Source organism: Rhea americana, unplaced genomic scaffold, assembly GCF_003343005.1.
Source record: "Rhea americana isolate MKP2758 unplaced genomic scaffold, rheAme1 scaffold_107, whole genome shotgun sequence".
In the NCBI taxonomy this organism is placed as follows: Eukaryota; Metazoa; Chordata; class Aves; order Rheiformes; family Rheidae; genus Rhea; species Rhea americana.
The window spans coordinates 1,175,856-1,193,362 of record NW_028185117.1 but is presented as its reverse complement, the minus strand read 5'-3'; the positions used below and the strand labels follow the sequence as shown (position 1 = coordinate 1,193,362).

The 17,507-nt window shown below is 45.0% G+C and overlaps 1 protein-coding gene across 2 annotated transcripts in view; it reads right to left on the bottom strand.

Annotated features, from left to right (window-relative positions):
* Positions 1 to 1,289: 1,289 nt before the first annotated feature.
* TECRL (trans-2,3-enoyl-CoA reductase like) overlaps positions 1,290 to 17,507 on the bottom strand; it is a 58,631-nt gene continuing 42,413 nt past the window's right edge. For both annotated transcript variants that reach the window (XM_085310327.1, XM_085310317.1), the window contains exons 5-12: positions 13,937 to 14,052; positions 11,196 to 11,301; positions 9,367 to 9,439; positions 7,327 to 7,370; positions 5,680 to 5,737; positions 4,723 to 4,808; positions 4,452 to 4,497; positions 1,290 to 3,298 (exon numbers count right to left, since the gene is read on the bottom strand). In XM_085310327.1, coding sequence (XP_085166453.1) covers positions 3,171 to 3,298; positions 4,452 to 4,497; positions 4,723 to 4,808; positions 5,680 to 5,737; positions 7,327 to 7,370; positions 9,367 to 9,439; positions 11,196 to 11,301; positions 13,937 to 14,052 — 657 coding nt within the window. In that variant the 3' untranslated portion in view covers positions 1,290 to 3,170. The remainder of the gene's footprint in view (positions 3,299 to 4,451; positions 4,498 to 4,722; positions 4,809 to 5,679; positions 5,738 to 7,326; positions 7,371 to 9,366; positions 9,440 to 11,195; positions 11,302 to 13,936; positions 14,053 to 17,507) is intronic.

Genomic DNA, 17,507 nt, shown 5'->3' with positions numbered 1-17,507 from the left:
ACCTGAGGAGATGCGGTGTCTCGGCACGGCTGCATCTTAAGGACTTTCTTAAACTCGGGGGCCAAAGACAGGCCGCAAAGTTTGTGTGCAGCAGCAGCTGCCAGCGTTCGGTTCCCCGCCGCAACGCTCGGAGGCCGGGCAAGTCCCAGCAAGAGCAGGCCATGAAAACGCAGGGATGGGAATCTGAAGGGTTACATTTGGCCTCCCTCAATTTGCAAGTCTCGGGCTTGGCTGTCGGGAAAGATGAGACGTACCCTAGTGCTGAGGGCTGTAGCTTAGGCCTGAAAAAGCTTAGGCCTTGAAAAGCTTAGGCCTGTCCTTAAGGGAAAATAAAATATCAGCATATTTAGAACTCGATCAGGAATCTCTTTTCTCAGGTAACGAAGAAAGTCGTGACAAACTTTCCCGTGAAGAGGTTTGCGTGAAGAAAATGGGTTTTGGTTCCAAAGCTGTTTGTTGCTTGTGGTTAAAATCACTGGGGAACGCAACTTTTATATAGCAGTTAGATACCAATTTAGGAGTGGGTTCCAAAACCAAGGTCCCTAAAACTTTTATCCAAGCAAAGACTGACAGTTTTTATATACTTTTTGTTTTAAAACCACATGTGTCCCCCCCTGCCAGGAGGAGAGCCTCATCGCAGAGCCCATGCCCTGGAAATCAGAGAAGGCAGGGCAATACGGAGGCGTCTGTGCATGTGCCGCAAGTTGGATTTACYGCTCTCTGCGAAGCTGTCTAACGCTCTTCAGAGCAATTCCAGCTATTCAAGACCATATCTGTGAAACCCAAAACATCTGCCACGTTTATCGCAGGCAGACTGCCGCGAACTACCTTCATTTGCTCTTGCCCACTGTTTGCTCGTATGCTGATTTTAAAGCTTCAGGCGTTTGCTACACAACGCTTCCCTCCCACCCCATGTGCTGAACAACCACCCAGCAAGCAGGGAAGAAAACATTTCCCAAAGCACTTATTCTGCTTAAGGTAACTGCTGAGCAGGACCCACATTCCCAGCAGCTGGAATTGGCCTGGAAATGTGTCTCATACAGACATGCCTTGAACAGACTTCAAGCTGAACAATTGTAATCAAGAGATTACCAGAGAAATATGTAATTTTAGCCTTTTAAATGCTCCCTCTCCCAGTATTTTAAACTTGAAAGCTGCTAGGAAGGAGACATGTAATCCACCTGTAATTAAAAGCGGGGAGGGGGGAAAGATTCTGATGACTCATATGAGTAGCACAGATGAATATTGTTATTTTAGATATCAGTGACTAAAGAGCGCAGAAAAGACTGTTTTTCTAAAATAGATCTTTATTAACAGTCAGGGTTGGGAGGCTGGGTGCTTATTGTGGCTTTCCATTGAGAGAAAGAAAGAAAATCCAGGTGTTCGCAGGTGAGAAGTTAAAAAAAAAAATCAGGAAGGCGATTCATTTACATTACCTACATGAAACGGAGTTACTGCAAGCGCACCGGAGTCGCTAAACCCTGTCACACTGCACAGCTCTACCTGGTTACTGTCGACAGCTCTGAAAGTAAGGCCAAGGCGGAGGGGTGTCCTTGGGTGCTGCTCACGGTGTCTTTCCAGATTTATTAGTTACAAGCCTATTTTATCTGCCTCTTTGGGCAGGAAAAATCATGGCGTGGCTGCTGGTTCACTTGCACATTGCTAGTAGCTGCCACCATGAGCCAACGTAGSTCATTGCTCCTCTGGCTAATTGGGWGAGTGTTGCAAGCCTCTAGATTAGATATTAGAAGAGGGATGTGAACCCAATTTACTGAGCAAATTAACTTTGGTAGAGCACTTGAGCTGGCGCTACGATAAAAGTGCCTTTAGGAGGCAGGACCTGCCCCGCTCTGCTTTTGTACTTCGCTATTTCTCTAGTGATTGAAGTTCTTCAGGCAAGCTTTTTCGCTGGCCTACGGGGGAAGAAAGATATGCAACAGAAGTAGGATGAAAACTGAACTGAAGATATGGGGAGTCAAGGCATTAATACTTGCGAAATCAGTTCTAGTCCTTTTGCTCTCTGTAACTGAAATTGCTCCAAACTGTGCTGCTGCACAACGGTGCTGCTGGTTTGCAAACRGAGCTAAACAGAATTTCCAGGGGCTCGAATAAGAAGCCCAGCAAATGCCTTAAAAAATAACGCCCTGGAACCGCGGAGAGAGCTAAGTGATCAAATCGAAGGGGAGCTGACGCTGTTCAGCAGTGTCCATCTGAGGCGCTGCAGGCCGGGGTGGAAACACGTTTTTGCCAGGACCCCTTTCCCCACTGAGAGCGACATCTGCGCGGGGGCACCTTGTGCCCGCCGATGGGGCTGCTAAGGCGAGCGATGCCGGGCAAGAGGACCATAACGCGCCGCTCGCCTCGGAAAGCCGCCTGCTGCTTCYGGAGCTGTTCAGAGCGGGAACGGGGGGATGGAGGGCTCGTTTTGCGCAGAGGTGACGTCCCCAAGGCAAATTAGTGGCAAGATGGGAAGCACCTCGCTCCCAGGCCTCTCCTGCGACCATGAGGCTTATTTTCAAGACCTACTTGAAAATAAAAGAAAAGCAGACCTCTCTGCGGTGATCACTTTAAGCCAATTTGTATCGAACAGCTTGCTATCAGATTCAATTAAATAAAAAAAGAAAGGAAAACCTTGTAAAGCTGTATTAGACTGCGTTAACAGCACACCAGTCATTCTTTGATGTGATGCTTTAGAGGAGCTGAAGCAGAACGTGCTGTTTCTCTGCAGCTTAATGAAAATAAGGCTATGAAACATCTTCTGCTGCAAAAAGCAGAGAATCTGGTCACCACCTAACATTGAATCTTAAACTCAGCAGACCTGAATGCCTGCAGATGAGCCATACTCTGTTAATTTTAAGAAAATCTGTGCTTATTTATACCAGCTAAATATCTATCCTAAAACATTCAACATGAGCAATTTTCCTGTCCCTTCCCAATTAGCTCCATTACACAAAATCTAATTAAATCATATCTTTTAGCAGGAACCAAGAATTCAAGAGCCACATTCTCTTCACTTAATTAAAAGCTCTTCGTTTTGATCTGTTAATTTTCTGAAAAAGATACGCAGGAGCTCTTCCTCAGACCGACTTTGATTATTGAACAAAATGGCTCATTTATTTTCAGAGTCAGTTGTTGAACTATGCATTTAGGTTTCAACTCTTGTGAAGAGCTCAGAAGATGATGGGAATCATAGCTGCTTTTCTGCGCACCTCTGGATAAAATCTCTTCAGATACAGCTTGTGCTTCTTTTTGGCCCAGAGAGACATCTGGATGACCATCACGAAAGCAAAAATGCCAACTAGTAAGAAAAGAGAGAGAGAGAGAGAGAAAAAGGAACATGTGTTTTCTTTGCCTGTCTGTTTCTGCGGATGCAAGAGGATTTACGGAAACGTTCTGTAGGTGCAGACGGGCTAAYGCTGTCCTCGCTCACAGCCTTGCCGCGGCCCCGTTAGCATATCCTGCTGCTCACAGGTGCCACCGCGGAGTTCACACAGAAGCTGTTTACCTCTTCTGCACCCACCGAATCTCCTCTGTGGGTTCCCCATAAATCGTAAGGCCTCCTTTGGCATCATGCGGTCTCAACACAGGGAGCCGTGCTATAATGTCCGTGTACAGAGGGACAGCGGGGCCCTGGAGCAAGTACAGGGTAGGTGCCTGGCAGTTGGGTCTCACCAAGAGGGTACTTTCTGCAAATTCATCTCTCTTTCCTCCTTAATATGTGCTGGGGGATCAGAAACATTAACGTGGCTTCCGGGCAAACTGTTAGGTTTGGGACGATCCCAGCAGGAATGGGATAGTGGTGTTGCCCCATGAATGCTGCCCTGCTACAACAACAAACTTTCAGGCCATTCCCGTACCAGGGCCTAAAGCATAAAACTGCTCCCTTTTTATGGTATTTAGGTCCCTAAAGAYGCAGGTTAGGTAGCAAGCAAGCAAATCTTGAGCGAGATTTGCGAACTCTACTAAGCAGGCGGTTGTTATGGATTGCTGATGTTCGCAACAGGGGAAATGCCCTCAGAAACCTGGCCGTGYCTTTACTCATCGGGAGTGCTCAGGACATCTGTTTTCCTATCCCTTTCAGAAGTATTCTTGCAGGTTTATAATGAAAAGAAAGTTCCCTGTATCAGAAATGGCCAACTGTAAGTGAAAAACGCAAATTTTTAAATTAAATTTCAAAGCCTGTTTGCACTGTGAAAACTGAAGACACAGCAAGAGTTCGCAGATAGCAGAGAGCAGGTTTTGATCAAGAGAAGTTGGCAGGGATGGGGCAGCGGGGCTCGTGCTCCCCACGGCTTTCTGAGGCGGCACCTCGCAGCTGCATGCAGTCGGGTCACACGGGGGCTTTGGTGGCACTGTTGTGTATGGTAACTTGGGGGCAAATCTGAGATTTACAGAATTCACTTCCACAAACAACAACTTAAGAGTCCGTCTTCGCGCAGTTTCGACCTTACCGGGCAGCGTTTGCGTCATCACTGTGAAACTAATCCAGGAGCCGATCTGTTGCAAAGAAAAAAAAGCTTCGTTAACTGGGGTCCRAGCTGCCACCGGAGGAGGAAGTCACCCGGGGACAGGGAGAGAGGAGTGAGCAAGAGACGGCGTGGTGTGCTGGATGGGGAGAAGAGACGGGTGGGAAGCGGTGGGATGAGTGAGGAGCCTCAGGCATAGCACGGACGGGCTGCTGCGCAGAGGCAACACGGCGGCCCGGTCCACCCGGTGACGTACCTCGTACGTGTAGTTGGGACAGGATACCAGCAAGAAGAGCCACGTGAAGGGGTTGTAGGTAGGACTCGGAAAACAGGCTTTACTTCCTTTATGAAAGGGAACAGAAAGCACACGAAACCAAAGCGGTTTTACTACGGCGGGAGGGGAGYGCAGCGCTGGTAGTGCTCCTACAGACGGTAACGTAGGCAGCATTTTCTTTTTCGGTTCATTTTCTTTTTCAGTTCTGGCAACAGCACCGCATTTAATACTCGCAGGCRCGGAGTGCGCTAGTAAATTTATTTAGCTTTTGGTGCTTCTAAACCGCGTTAGAGCCGTTGTGATAAAGAACCCAAGCACACGAAATGCTTTCTGCAACAGCAACTGGCTTCTCTGCGTGAAGCTACTATGGTGAAGTATTTTCTTGAATGGGGTGTTTTAGTAGGAGATAATACTGATTATTGTAATAAATCTGAAAATGTACTTTACTTTCTGGTATGTACAGTGTAACTTTTATTCTCAAGGCACAAAATAATCTGAAAAACTCGTGTTTGACACAGCCTTTCCGAGCGTACACATGCTCACCTAGCTGCTCCAAGTTTGTGCTCGTGTATTTGTACATTTGTGCATGTACTGGCCCTGGGAGATACGTATGTATCTCCGAACTATGCAGATTARTTAAAAGGTTTTGAAACTTACTTAAAATTGAATCCGTCATTGTCAATCAATGATGGGCTTTAGAGACCTTCAATGCTTAAATACATGTTTAAATTACTGTTGTTTATAATTAAGATAAATTTGCTACAAGTTTTAGAACAACAACAGTGTAGCTAATGTTTCTCACTGATGACATAGTACCTATTTCATCTTTCTTTATTCTGTGGCTGTAGACATATAAATTACTGCACATCAGCAGAAGATGGATAGGTTAAGCACGCTTCAGTCTTGACTAGACAAAGAGGAAACCAAGAAAAGACAAACCTGAATGATTTTGCTGAGCTAAAGCTACATTGATAAAGTGATTTCCAGCTTCACACATCTGCAAAATATTAAAAAAAAAAAAAATCAGTTATTTGCCTAAGACTCTGCAGTAAGCGCATTACATGCATATCCCCCCGCTACCGCTCAGGCTGGCCGCCCGTCGTTGTCAGGGTTCGCGAGGAMGTAGGTGAAAAGCCGGGCACCGTGTTTCTGTAGCTTTCAGCATCGATTACAACGGAAATCAAAATTCTGATCARAAGCAAAGCGTTCCCCGTATTTAAAGAGGGAACTGGTGAGAAAACCAGGTTCACTTCCTGAGGAAGAGAACCCATCAGTGTAACAATCTAATTAATTGTTTGGTTTTCATTTTTCACTTTTTTTTTTTATGATGAAAATCAAAGTGCAGTATACATTTGTGTCTCGGACTGAATTGAGTTTTAATCATTTCTGGATTTGACGACTTGATTTCTCTCCTCAGATGGAAAAAATGCAAGGTTAAAAAGTTATGTTGTCTTAAAATTAATTTATCATTTTAAAATTCTGCAAAGCTGGAAAGATTAAGAAACCAGAATAAAAAAGGAAGAGTGCTAAAAAGCCAGAGAAATTGAAAGTGTAAAATTAATAGCAAAAAAAAAAAGGAAAATACAATTGTCATTTTTGAGAGCCAGTTTTCAAAAGTTCAACCATAAGTTCAATTAAAACTAATTGAAAGAAACATGAAACTTCATTTTGTATTGAAGTGTCCCGTTACTGGAAAGAAAATTGGCTCTGGAAAGCCACCGCCGCTGCGGTCTCCGGCTGCGCGCTGTTATAAGATGGTTTCTTTTAACTTGTACCAAACAGCCTGAATGTCGGTGCCATAGAGTAACATTCTCTGAAATGATCCATGTGAATCATTTCTTACAAATTCCCCCTCGGGGGGCATCAGCCTCCTACAGCCACCGCGACTGTCCATGGCATCGCTTTGCCTACAGGTGAGACCAAAACGCTGTAATCCAGGGCGTTTGCCCCTGGTGGGACCCCCGTTACAGAAAGTTGTGCGACTGCCAGCGGCACCCTCATCTCTGCGCGGTCCCGTGGAGAGCCCCTTCCTTCTGCTTGGTGAAAAGTGGTATCCGTAAGCGTAGCTACATAAAGGCAGGGTTAAATACAAGGCTGACAAACCAATCCTCCCTCCACTGTGTTCTCCCTTGGCTTCACCCATTTTGRCAGGGATTTTTTATTGTATTTTTTCAGAGCTGCTGAGGGTAGAAATTGAGTTATTTAGGGAACTCAATGCTATTGAAAAGTTTTAGGTTATAAAGAATTAGGTTATAATGCTTTAGTGTTTTATAAATTGCAAGTTTGTATCTGACTAAATATTAATGTTCTGCACAAGTATGAGTAACAATAATGCGGATGACGTTCTCATCGTAGCRCTCAGGCACAGCACATGCACCAGCATTACATTAAGCCTTGTATAGGCAAATAATACTAGGAGACTTCCCAGCCCAGAAACCTTAGTCGATTAGCTGTATGGCTACATCCAGTCAAATGACATAGGGTGACAGGAATATACACACTTGCATAGCAGCACTACTGCATTTTGCTAAATTGTGGGTTGTTCCTATTCTGTAATCATTCGTAACACCTTATTTTTGTACATACCAGAAAAGCAAGGGCAGCAAAAGAAACTTGTCTGTGGCCAAATGCTAGAAAATAGAAAGAAATTATAAATTGCATTTTACAGTATGCAGGCTCTGCAGAAAGAGTGAATATTACCACACAATATGAAGACAGTGCAAATAGTGGCAGCACTCTAGGAAATGCCAGTGTCCTCACCACTGATCTGAAGGCAGTTTTCACCCAACTTCTCCTATCTAACATTTGTCAGCCTCACATCTCCAAGCGCTTTGTCAAAGCAGTCGGTGTTGCTATGTTGCTTGGAAAAGCAAGGAGAGGGATAAGTGAAGGTCAGTGGCAGAACGAGACCAGGAATTACATCATTTCCATATGATTTCCACTTTAGCCACATGTTTTGGATAGGCCCTTCTATCTCCAGGAACAGAGCATCCAAGACATAACCTGTCCAGCAATTACTATGCTTTTCTATGCTTTTAGTAGTGAGGCTTTTCTATATATCCGGTATCTGCTTCACAGTCTCGCCATGCAAGAGATCCATTTAATCTTTGCAGTTTTGAACTCCCTTTGCTTGCATCTCCTTTTTGCTGTTGTCCCCAGGCCACTGTAGTGCTGTATCACGTGCATCTCCATAGGGCTGCAGTTCTCCTGTACACCTTGGTCATGGCTGAGCGACACAAATCACATGTGCCTCGCTTCACTGACCTGATCTCATCGAGCCTCTGCTTTCAGGAGCCTTTCCTCTCTGACTGGCACACGACTCCTCGGTGGTGCCAAGGGCATACACTAAAACTTCTACCCAGAAGGGCCAGCACATGTCAACAGCCAAGGACGCAGCTGGTAAGCAGATCCTTGTCACGGGCCCCTTGTCAGCCTGGTTTAATTTGCCACTCTGCAATTATCTGCTTGCCTCTCCTTACCTGGATCATCTCTGGATATGACTCTGGAGGTCACCTGCATCCAAGATAACTCCTCTGTTCTTTACTGATCTATCTAACTACACCAGAGGGCTTTGCTCAATTTATCTACAAATGTCATTTAAAAGCAGTGGCAAGGAATTAGAAGTACGTCTTTTGAAGGCTTTCTCTATTGAAAAGGTTGGAGGAGTAAAGAAGGTTCCTGGCTTCAGACTGCACCTCGAGCAAATGCTTTTCTCTGTAAGTGAGTAAAGAACTCCCTGCACCTCCTGAGCTGGTGGCCTGGAGTGCTAAGAGCTCTGCCTCAGCATTCCACCTTGTTTGCAGCATGACTGTCAAAGCCACATCAAATTCAAGCACCTTTCAATGAATCACATCATTTTTAAAGTGATTTTTTGTATTGTTTTGAAATAGAAGCAAATGCCACTTGAGAGAACTTTTGGATTGAACAAATTGAGATATTTCACTGTGATTACGAAGATTCATAATTAAAACTGACAAAAGCAAATCATACATTCCCCAAAGCTCATAGATATATATCAGTTGCAGAGGAAAAGGAAGATAAAGGCAAGGATAACATGCCACCTCCAAAAAAGAAGTAGGAAAAAAAAGTTAGGACAATTATGATCAAATAAAATAAAAGTTCAAAGAGCAGACAAGAAGAAAAAATCAAAAAAATAATAATATAGCAATAAAATATAACAAAAAGGTACAGAATGATGAGTGAAATCTGGAAGTAAAAAAGAAGTTTTTTTTCATTTTTTTTCAACAACATCTGATTGATTTTTACTGGTTTCACAAAAAAGACCATTTGTTTAGCAAATGAATATCTTTTCTTCTCCAAGAAAACACAGCCAGCCCTAGTGAAGATGAACAAAATACACTGATCTCTGTTTCCTCCGCATGGCTGATCTCTCCTGTTTGTTAAACTGTGCAGCACGTAACCACTGCTGAACAGGAACATATGTTTAGTGGCAAWGCAGGAGTGCCGCCCTTGCCATGATCTGCCTTCTAACAGCCTCATCTCCGGGCAGATAAGTCATACGATTTGATGTCTAGGCCAAAACCTCTACTGAGTTTGGAGAACTTAAGGCTGCACACCGAAACCTTTTTAAAACCCAAATCAGTTTTGTGCTCTACTGATACGTACATGGTGGTGTGTACCGTGGGTGGTTGATGTAGTACGCAATCCAGGAAGTGAATCCCCAGTAAAAGGCACAGCCCTGGAATGGACAAAACATTACACACATTTATAAACTGTAAATTTGTACATATATATATGTATGTATGTATGTATAGTCTCGTAACATGTTAAACCCAGATGATCACTGATCAGCTTTGCAGTGGCTTCTTGAGTTAAGGAACAGTAACACAGATTTTTGTAAAATGCTCTATGGCCACACGCACGCCCAGAAAATAAGTATAGGTTTTTCAGAGTGTGCTGGAGTGAGCGGATGTCTGCTGCAGGAACTGGCATTTTTCTTCTTCTCTGGAGTGAGGGAACTCTACCTCTGAAGGGGACATTTCTTGGAGTTAAGCTGTTAAAAATCGGCRCTGGTTCAAGCAGTTGAGCTGTGATTGTATCTTAAGCTTGTCATTTCCAAGACAGAGCTAGCCAAACAGTCCGATAAACCAGCTGAGATGACAAAGAACAAAAAGGAATAGGCAGAGAAGGCACACAGTTCCACAAAATCACATGAGCTTCGTGCAGCTGAGTCACACGCTGCCCCTGCACCTACGGATCCAGCCCCACCTCATCCATCCATGAAAAAGCAGCACCCAGGCTGCCTTTTCCTGGTGTCTGAAAGTACGGAGATAAGCACAGCCCAAACAGAGATAACCTGGTCATGGTCTTGCCCTGTTTAAGGGTCACCACTCCCATCCTTTCTACAAGAAAAAAATAAAACCCACCCGCTGGCCAACCCAATGGACTGAAACGACCGTGGGGAACTGGRTAAAGCCTCACTCCATGTCTAGTTTGGGGCGTCCTCGCCCGCYGCACAGTCTGCGGAAGAGCAGCACGCTGGGGCTGGCTGCAGCTCTGTCCCCTGCGCAAGGGCAGCAAGCGAGACCTTCTCTTCTTCGTCTTTTCACATAGTGCGCCTGCGGCCGGTGCCCACGGACACGAGGGAAGAACCGTCGCGGTGGGTCTCTGACTCCCGCCTGCGGGAATCATTCCGGATGTGGCACTCTGGCTCCAAAGCCAGCGAGGTGCTCTAGCTTATATTCCTCTTTATTTTCACACGTGGCGCATCGTAAGGCAGCATCCCTAGCTGTGCCACCAGCTCCCTTCCGAGTGGGACGGAGCCGAGCCACCTGTCATGGGTGTATGTCTATCCTCTTCACTAAAACTGTAAAGGTATTGCAGATCTTCAAAAGGGAGRATCCTTCCCCACACCGAGTGGGATGGAGGGGATACAAAACGACTGAGGATGTAAAATCAGAAGRAGGAGAGCCTATGAGATAACAACAAATGCTTGAAATACAGGAGGCCTATTAAAGACCTTAGGCAGCTCAGTATCTTCCTTCCTGAGGCTTCCATCTATAGAATGAGAACATTTTTTTTTTCTATTTGTAATCTGGCTTTAATTTCCTGATGCAAGTGTTGTCTCTTACTCCATAGTTTTATTGCACCCAGGAAGTAGCGTGTGATTTCTGTCATCATTGCTAGTTTTTGCAGCAGCATATCTCATTAAAAAAATAAATAATAAAGCATTCAGTCTGAAAAATATCCTGGACGTGACAATCAGCTCGTTAAGTGGATGAGTCAAAGTGGACATTGATATGCAGCAGCAAAAATGATTCTTATTCATGTCCTTGGGGACATGGCCCCAAGACTCTTCCTATATTTATATTTTGAATAATCATAATTGCTGGAGCTGGAAAGTAKATTATTTTTAATTTTCCCATCTTCTTCAAAGGACTGCTTTAATATGGGGATCTTCTCTGCCTTAAATAAAATGATAACTATATTGTTACCTTTATCATATTTTTCAGAGGAGTGTGCTCTCCGGAAAACTTGTGAACAAATAACGTCTCCAGAAGATGTCTGGTATAGTGTAAACAATGGCAGAAGCAGGCCAAGCTGGAAAAAGCAAGAAGGGAAATGAAGGTAAGCGAAAGACTGYTTTTTATTTCCTCACAGTTTATTGTCACAAAAAGGACTAATATTCCAAAACTGCAAAGTCATACTGAAATCTTAGGATTTAAGGTTTTGTCTTAATTGAAGCATCTGGAGCCAAAGATTAATGGAATCATTTTCAGCGTTACACAAAGCCGCTTCCATTTTACAGAGAAGCAACTTATTTTTATCAGCCTTGAATTAGAACGAGCTCCTCGAGCTCTGAATGTGATGCATCGCCCTGACAGGACATTAAAGCGGGACAGCTGTGTACACAAGCAGATGTCTGCCGTGCTTTTCCGAAAGACGTCTGCCACGTTGTAAGGCCACCTTAATGCTCCTGCAGGATGCGCCTGACATTTGCAAACATTCTGAACAGCTTCGGAACGGTTTCCTTGTCCTTTGCCAACTCAAGTAGCTRCACGGAGGTAGTTTGTATTTCATTTCCTCCTGGACGCAAAATGAGATTTTGTTGCAARGTTAATCCGTTGTGAGAGCTTTTTTGTACCCAGTTACAAAGGAACGTGGTAATCGTTCTAGAAATTATTATACTGATTCTCTTTTGAGGAAGATTATGAAACAATAGCAGGCGCTGCTGATTTGCTTCGGAGAATGTGTTGCAGCTCATAAAGATTGAATTTCAAAAACAAATGTCAAGAGTGGTTCCTGGTGGCATTTTATCTTAGTTACATTTACCATGCTACCAGAGCCTGTCTCACTGCAAGCCAATTATAAGGCATAAATGAAAAGTGGTTTTCAGCATGTGAAATCTCAAATACTTTTATTACACATCTTGTATGGTAGGCAGAGTCAAAGATTAAACAATTGCAAAGTAATTAAACCAGAGAGATTTGAGTTAAGAAAATTTCAAGCAATTAACGACTCAACTAAAGGCCAGAGCAAACTTTCCGCTTTGTTGAGAATTTCAAATTTAATTCAGTTTAGGATGGGGACCTCAAATGAACCCTTCGAGAGTGATCGCTGGAAGGTTTCTGCATGCTCCTTGCCCACTTGAAAGACAGTAAAGGTGTTTCTGGCTCCTCGGTGCTACTAAAAACTCTCTCCCTTTAAGTGTATGAGCAAGAGGAGGAACGCAAGAAGCTTGTAGCTCTGGGTTTGAATTCAGCAATGCTGTGTTCTCTTTCCCAGCTCCACTAACTCCCTTTCTCTCTCTCTCCGAGTCTCCGTTCCTCCATCTCTGAACAGCAATATTGCTTCCTGCGTTTCTCCGCTATGTAGCGGGTCCGAGTGCTGCGGGGAAGCCGTCCTGTCCTGGAGTCTCTGTTCCCTGTGTGCCGTCCCAGCTCCGACGCATACAGCTGGCAGATGGGCTTTCTTTGATCGTGTCCCACACCTCCACCAGGCACAAATGCCCCCACCACAGGGGAAACTGGGCTGAAGAAAAGCAGGTTCCTTAGATGTGAAAGTTCCCGGCCTGGCACGCTAGCCGCTGTCCTGCAGAGGGGCACAGCTGGTGGTGGCAGTGCCTGGAACCCCCGCCGGCAGTCAGCAGCCGTAGCTGCTAGCTCCTCCTCATCTATAGCCATTCTTTACCCCTCCCRTGAATCATCAGGTCTGCTTTATTTCTCCTAGAGTCCTTCAGATGTGCTTGGGAAGGGCAGGGTTTTTTTTCCTAGAAAATCACATCAGTTGATTGTCTTCTCTTCACTACTTTTTTGCACACGCTTGAGCTCAAGCAGATGAACCCGTACCAGCATGCRTTTCCTTGCAGTCAGCTCCTATTGCGTCCCACCTGAAGTGTTTCATCATTCTTGCTAGCGTTGCTGTTCGAGTGAGGGACAGAAGAAAGGCTAACTGGTGTGTGCTTATGCATGAGCTTCTCTGTATTTGCGTGTGTGTGTGTGTGCGTGCGTGTATACACGTAGATACAACACATGGTCTCTGCTCCTCTGTAACAGTGGATAAGCTCTTATTCTGAAGCTTTTTGTTTCTTAAAACTCCCTCAGAACTCAAATACGTCGCATGTGGCCATGGCAATGACCCTTTGAAGAGTTTAGTTTCCAAAGGCAAATGACCAGTTCTGAATTCGTACGCTGCTTAAGTTTCTCCCTGCTCTTGACCTGACTCATGCTCAACTGCTCTTGACCTGACTCATGACACACAGACCTCTTGAAATAGTTTCTGTTGTTATCTAGGTGAGAGCTGCTGTGGAGGTAGTTACCTTCTGTTCAGGATGCTGGTGCTAGCCATCTTTTCGCGGGCTCTTCGGAACTGGAAGGCACTGTGAAGAGACTGGGACTGGAGCACCTGAAGTTTTGTCCCCTCCTCTCTGTCAAGCATGGCTTTGGCTTACTACCTGCTGTTCGGTGCTTCACCTTGTGTGTCTAGAGGACACACTATCTGCGGCAAGTACACTGCAGCTGCAGTGACCGTTGCGACCGCTGTTCTGTTTTTGGTCAGACTGATGAGTGTCACTGAAATACCAATACGTGGTAAGAACTCTGAAACTCCCTTCAACCCCGTTTTGGGTGGGGTGGGGAAGCTGACTCAGAGCATCTGTAACCTCCGCCCAGCGGCACCTCTCTCCGGAGCCCCCAGCTCCCTGTCCTCCCCAAGACCGTCCACGCGTGTCACTTACTGAACCACTGGGTGGCGGAAGTTCTTCGTGCTTTCCGCTTGATCGTAAATAGTCGAGAGGCGAATGTAGAAGAGCAGGTATATTAGAAGAGGCCCGGTGTATTCTGTTAGAAAAAACTAGAAATGAGAAAGAAAATAGCTGTATCAGGGTATGAAATTGTACCAATAAAGGCATGAGAAAAAGAATAACTCTATCCATAACACCTATTCATCCTTCAGATGTCATTTTAGCTTCATTTGAGGACTTAAACGATATGTAGACCTTTTTTTTTTTTTCCTGCTGCCTCTTTAGCAAAGGAGTAAAACCCATCTAGCAAAAAAGAGAGGTTTCCGTGCAGAGCATTAACCCAGTCAGGAAGGTTTTGTGGAAGAAGCTCAAAATCACAGTTCTCTCCTTTCATACTTTCAGCTGTGCCATCAGATGCCTATTTTGAATCTTAATAGCACTGGAAATGAAAGCGCCCAAAGCGGAGGGCAACTTGCTTTGTGCCAGCGCATTTTGCAATCAAGCAAGCGATGTATCAATCAAAAGCCAACGGTGTGGGAGAGGAACGAGCATAAGGAAACGTTGGATGCTGGCTGGTAGCATCCGAGGTCAGCTGGATGGTGGCTTGAAATCACTGCTCCCCTGGGGTGGCACTTTGAACATGTGCCCAGTGCTGGAGGAGGCTTCAGCCCCGGGCAGGAGCCAGCAGAAGCAGCCACGGGCGCAGGCGCCCCGGCGGCCTCGGAGCGGGGATGGGCGCAGGGGACAGAAGGGACAGCTGCAGGGTCGCAAGGAGTCACCCTCAGTTTGACGTTCTGGCTTTGCTTTTGCGTTGCCTTTTGTCAGGGCTGACCGCTGAGCTACAGAGAGCCCACGGGACGCTRTCTTTTATCGGCGCGCGCTTTAAAGAACGTAACGGCTGGAGGAAGTATWATGTGGTTAGAATGATACGAGGTCTGGATTTGATTATCTGTCCCCACTGGAATGAAMTCTGGGATTAAAGTGGTGTAGTCCAACATGTTTACAGGGGACAGTAACTGGCAAATCGTAACTCAAGCACATAATGTTGCTTAAGGGATAAAGATTCATAGTTACCGGACTGTTCAGCTTGAAGRTGGCTATTTGCACTGCTATAGGATCGTAGTGACTAAATATCTGTGATTTAAGGAGTAACATTTAATTTAGACTACCTTTCTCGAAACTGGTATTTGGCAGGCACTAGACCCACAGGGCAGTGTTCCTCCAAACTCGCTTCAGAAGAGTTTGAAGCGACCTAGAGGTCTTCCAGCAGAACCCATCTGCAATTAGGTTTCCTTGGTTGAGGCCCTCCAGCACCACTTTTTCCCCTATGTTGGGGTGAAGGGCTTCAGAAATCTCAGTCTGTGATAGCGGATCTCAGTCTCCAGAAGTAGGAGACTTGAGTCTTCTTTAGAAGGAAAACGTCAGATTTTATTYTGTGCAGCATGACACCACGGCTTTTGTGCGCCATTTAGACTCTGCATGATCCCAGGAGCAGCTGTGTGTGCATGTGCATGCACGGASACATCTGCTCAGGGAATGTTTGAGAAGACCCATTTGTTGTGGAACACATCAGGGCCGAAAGATTATTAGATTTTTGGTTTACTTGTGTTTTGGTGTGTTCCTGGGAGCCCACCGTCTTAGGCAAAGATGCTGTAAGAGACAGTCGCTGTGATCTCTACCTAATACACTGAACACAGAAAATGCTGGGGGTAGGATACACAAGCACGGGCAGTCTCGTCTGAGCAGGTCAGTGTAGGACCTTGCAATGAGCTGCTTCCCCCAATGTAGCTTTTTCTCTCAGTGAAGACCTGCACCACAAAATACACYCGTAATTGCCAGCTTTCATCATCTGCTTGGCATGAATGTGTTGCAAAGCTGCCAGGGAAAGACTGGCAGCACTTGGCGCCAAGTTGTGGCTACTTGTCACGGCACCAAGTGTTCCCTCCTCACCCTTTGGCTAATTGCAGAGGCTGAAAGGAGACGGAAAGACACCCGAGGAGTAGAAAATCCAGCCTCCCGCTGACAGCCGAACGTGCAGGCTGGAAGCAGAAGAATGGAGGGATGCGGGAACTCCCCTCGGCTATGCAGAGCAGCTCAGAGACCRCCTTAAATTAACACAAAATTAATTTAACCAAAGGCAAGATTCTTTTTTCTTTTTTCCTTTTTTTTTTTTTTTTTTTTTGCTATTGATTCCCAATGGATATACACAATTAAAGCCTAACTAGTGTCTTCATACTCATGCTATAGTTGACTAATATAATCAGATCAAATTGCTGGGCTTGGAGAGGTATTAGCTATGTGTTAAGGATCGGTCAACTACTATTTTTACAGATGCTCAAAAAATGAGGAAATTGCTAAAATACTAGTTTTTCTTGACATTTCTTTCAAAAACAATAATAATCAAATTTTAAACAAGAAAACTGAAAATACTGACATGGTAACTTGTTTGTAGTTTCTGCAAAAAAATAATAATTTTGATAAAAGCCCAGAAAGTGATGAATTTCTGAGCATTTCTGTTCTGCAGAAACATCAAAAACATCCAATATTTGGATGCAGATTACTTCTTTACAAGCTTGTGGGCTTGCCTAGATTACTTTGATATATTTGGTGTAGCAAAATATGGTGGCCATAATAAAAAGAAAGATCTTTTCCTGGAGGAGAGTATTGAATTACATCTCCGTTAAAATCTGCATAGCTCGACAGACGTATSATTAACTTCCTGGAGAAACAAATCAGGAGGCTGCCCCTTTCGTCTCCCGCATCCGTACATTTGATTGCGTGTTTTGGATCTTGCAGCGTCCAGTTCTCTTACCGCCCCCCTCTCCTGTGCCTGGCACGATGCTCTCTAGCTCCCTGGGGAGAGCTTGGCTGGCGGGGCAAACCTCTGAATTATCAGGTCCCTGGGGACCTGGGGATTCAGTAACACCTGAGCTGGAAGCACCTGCTAAATAGCCAASTAAACAGGGACCTGAAATATCTTGAAAGAAAGCTATAGGAGCCTCCAACGTGTTTATTTCCATCATTCAGCTAGAGACAAATGAAAAACGGGTACAGGATGTACGCTTCCTAAAGCAGCAAGGCACTTCATCCTGCACGGACTAGATTGGACCAGCTTCCCCGGAGTCTCCAGAGGCCTCTTTTCTTTTTTTTATCCCTTTTGCAGATTATTGTGCCAATAGCACCTCACTGAACTGAATAACAACCAGGTGAGGGATTATAACCCCAGCCCTCATCAGGCAGAGGGTGTATTTGGGGAGGTTTGAATGCAAAAGAGGTGAAAGAGGCTCTTTAAAGTTATTTGCTGTTGGTACCGCAGAAGGAACGTGAGGTGAATTTTCTGGCTGGTAGGAGCAGCTGCGTTAGTGCCTGACATCATCCCAACGGCACCACGAAAGGGATCGGAAAGATTTCTAACGTGAATTAATAGTACTGCGCGTACTGGTTGGGAGAAGGCAGAAAAGGATAAAAGGAAGTTATAAATAGGAGAGGGAGCCTGCAAAAAGTCCCCCAGAACCTTTATAAACTAACAGCCCGCAGATTAGCAATCTTTGCCCGAGGGCATCAG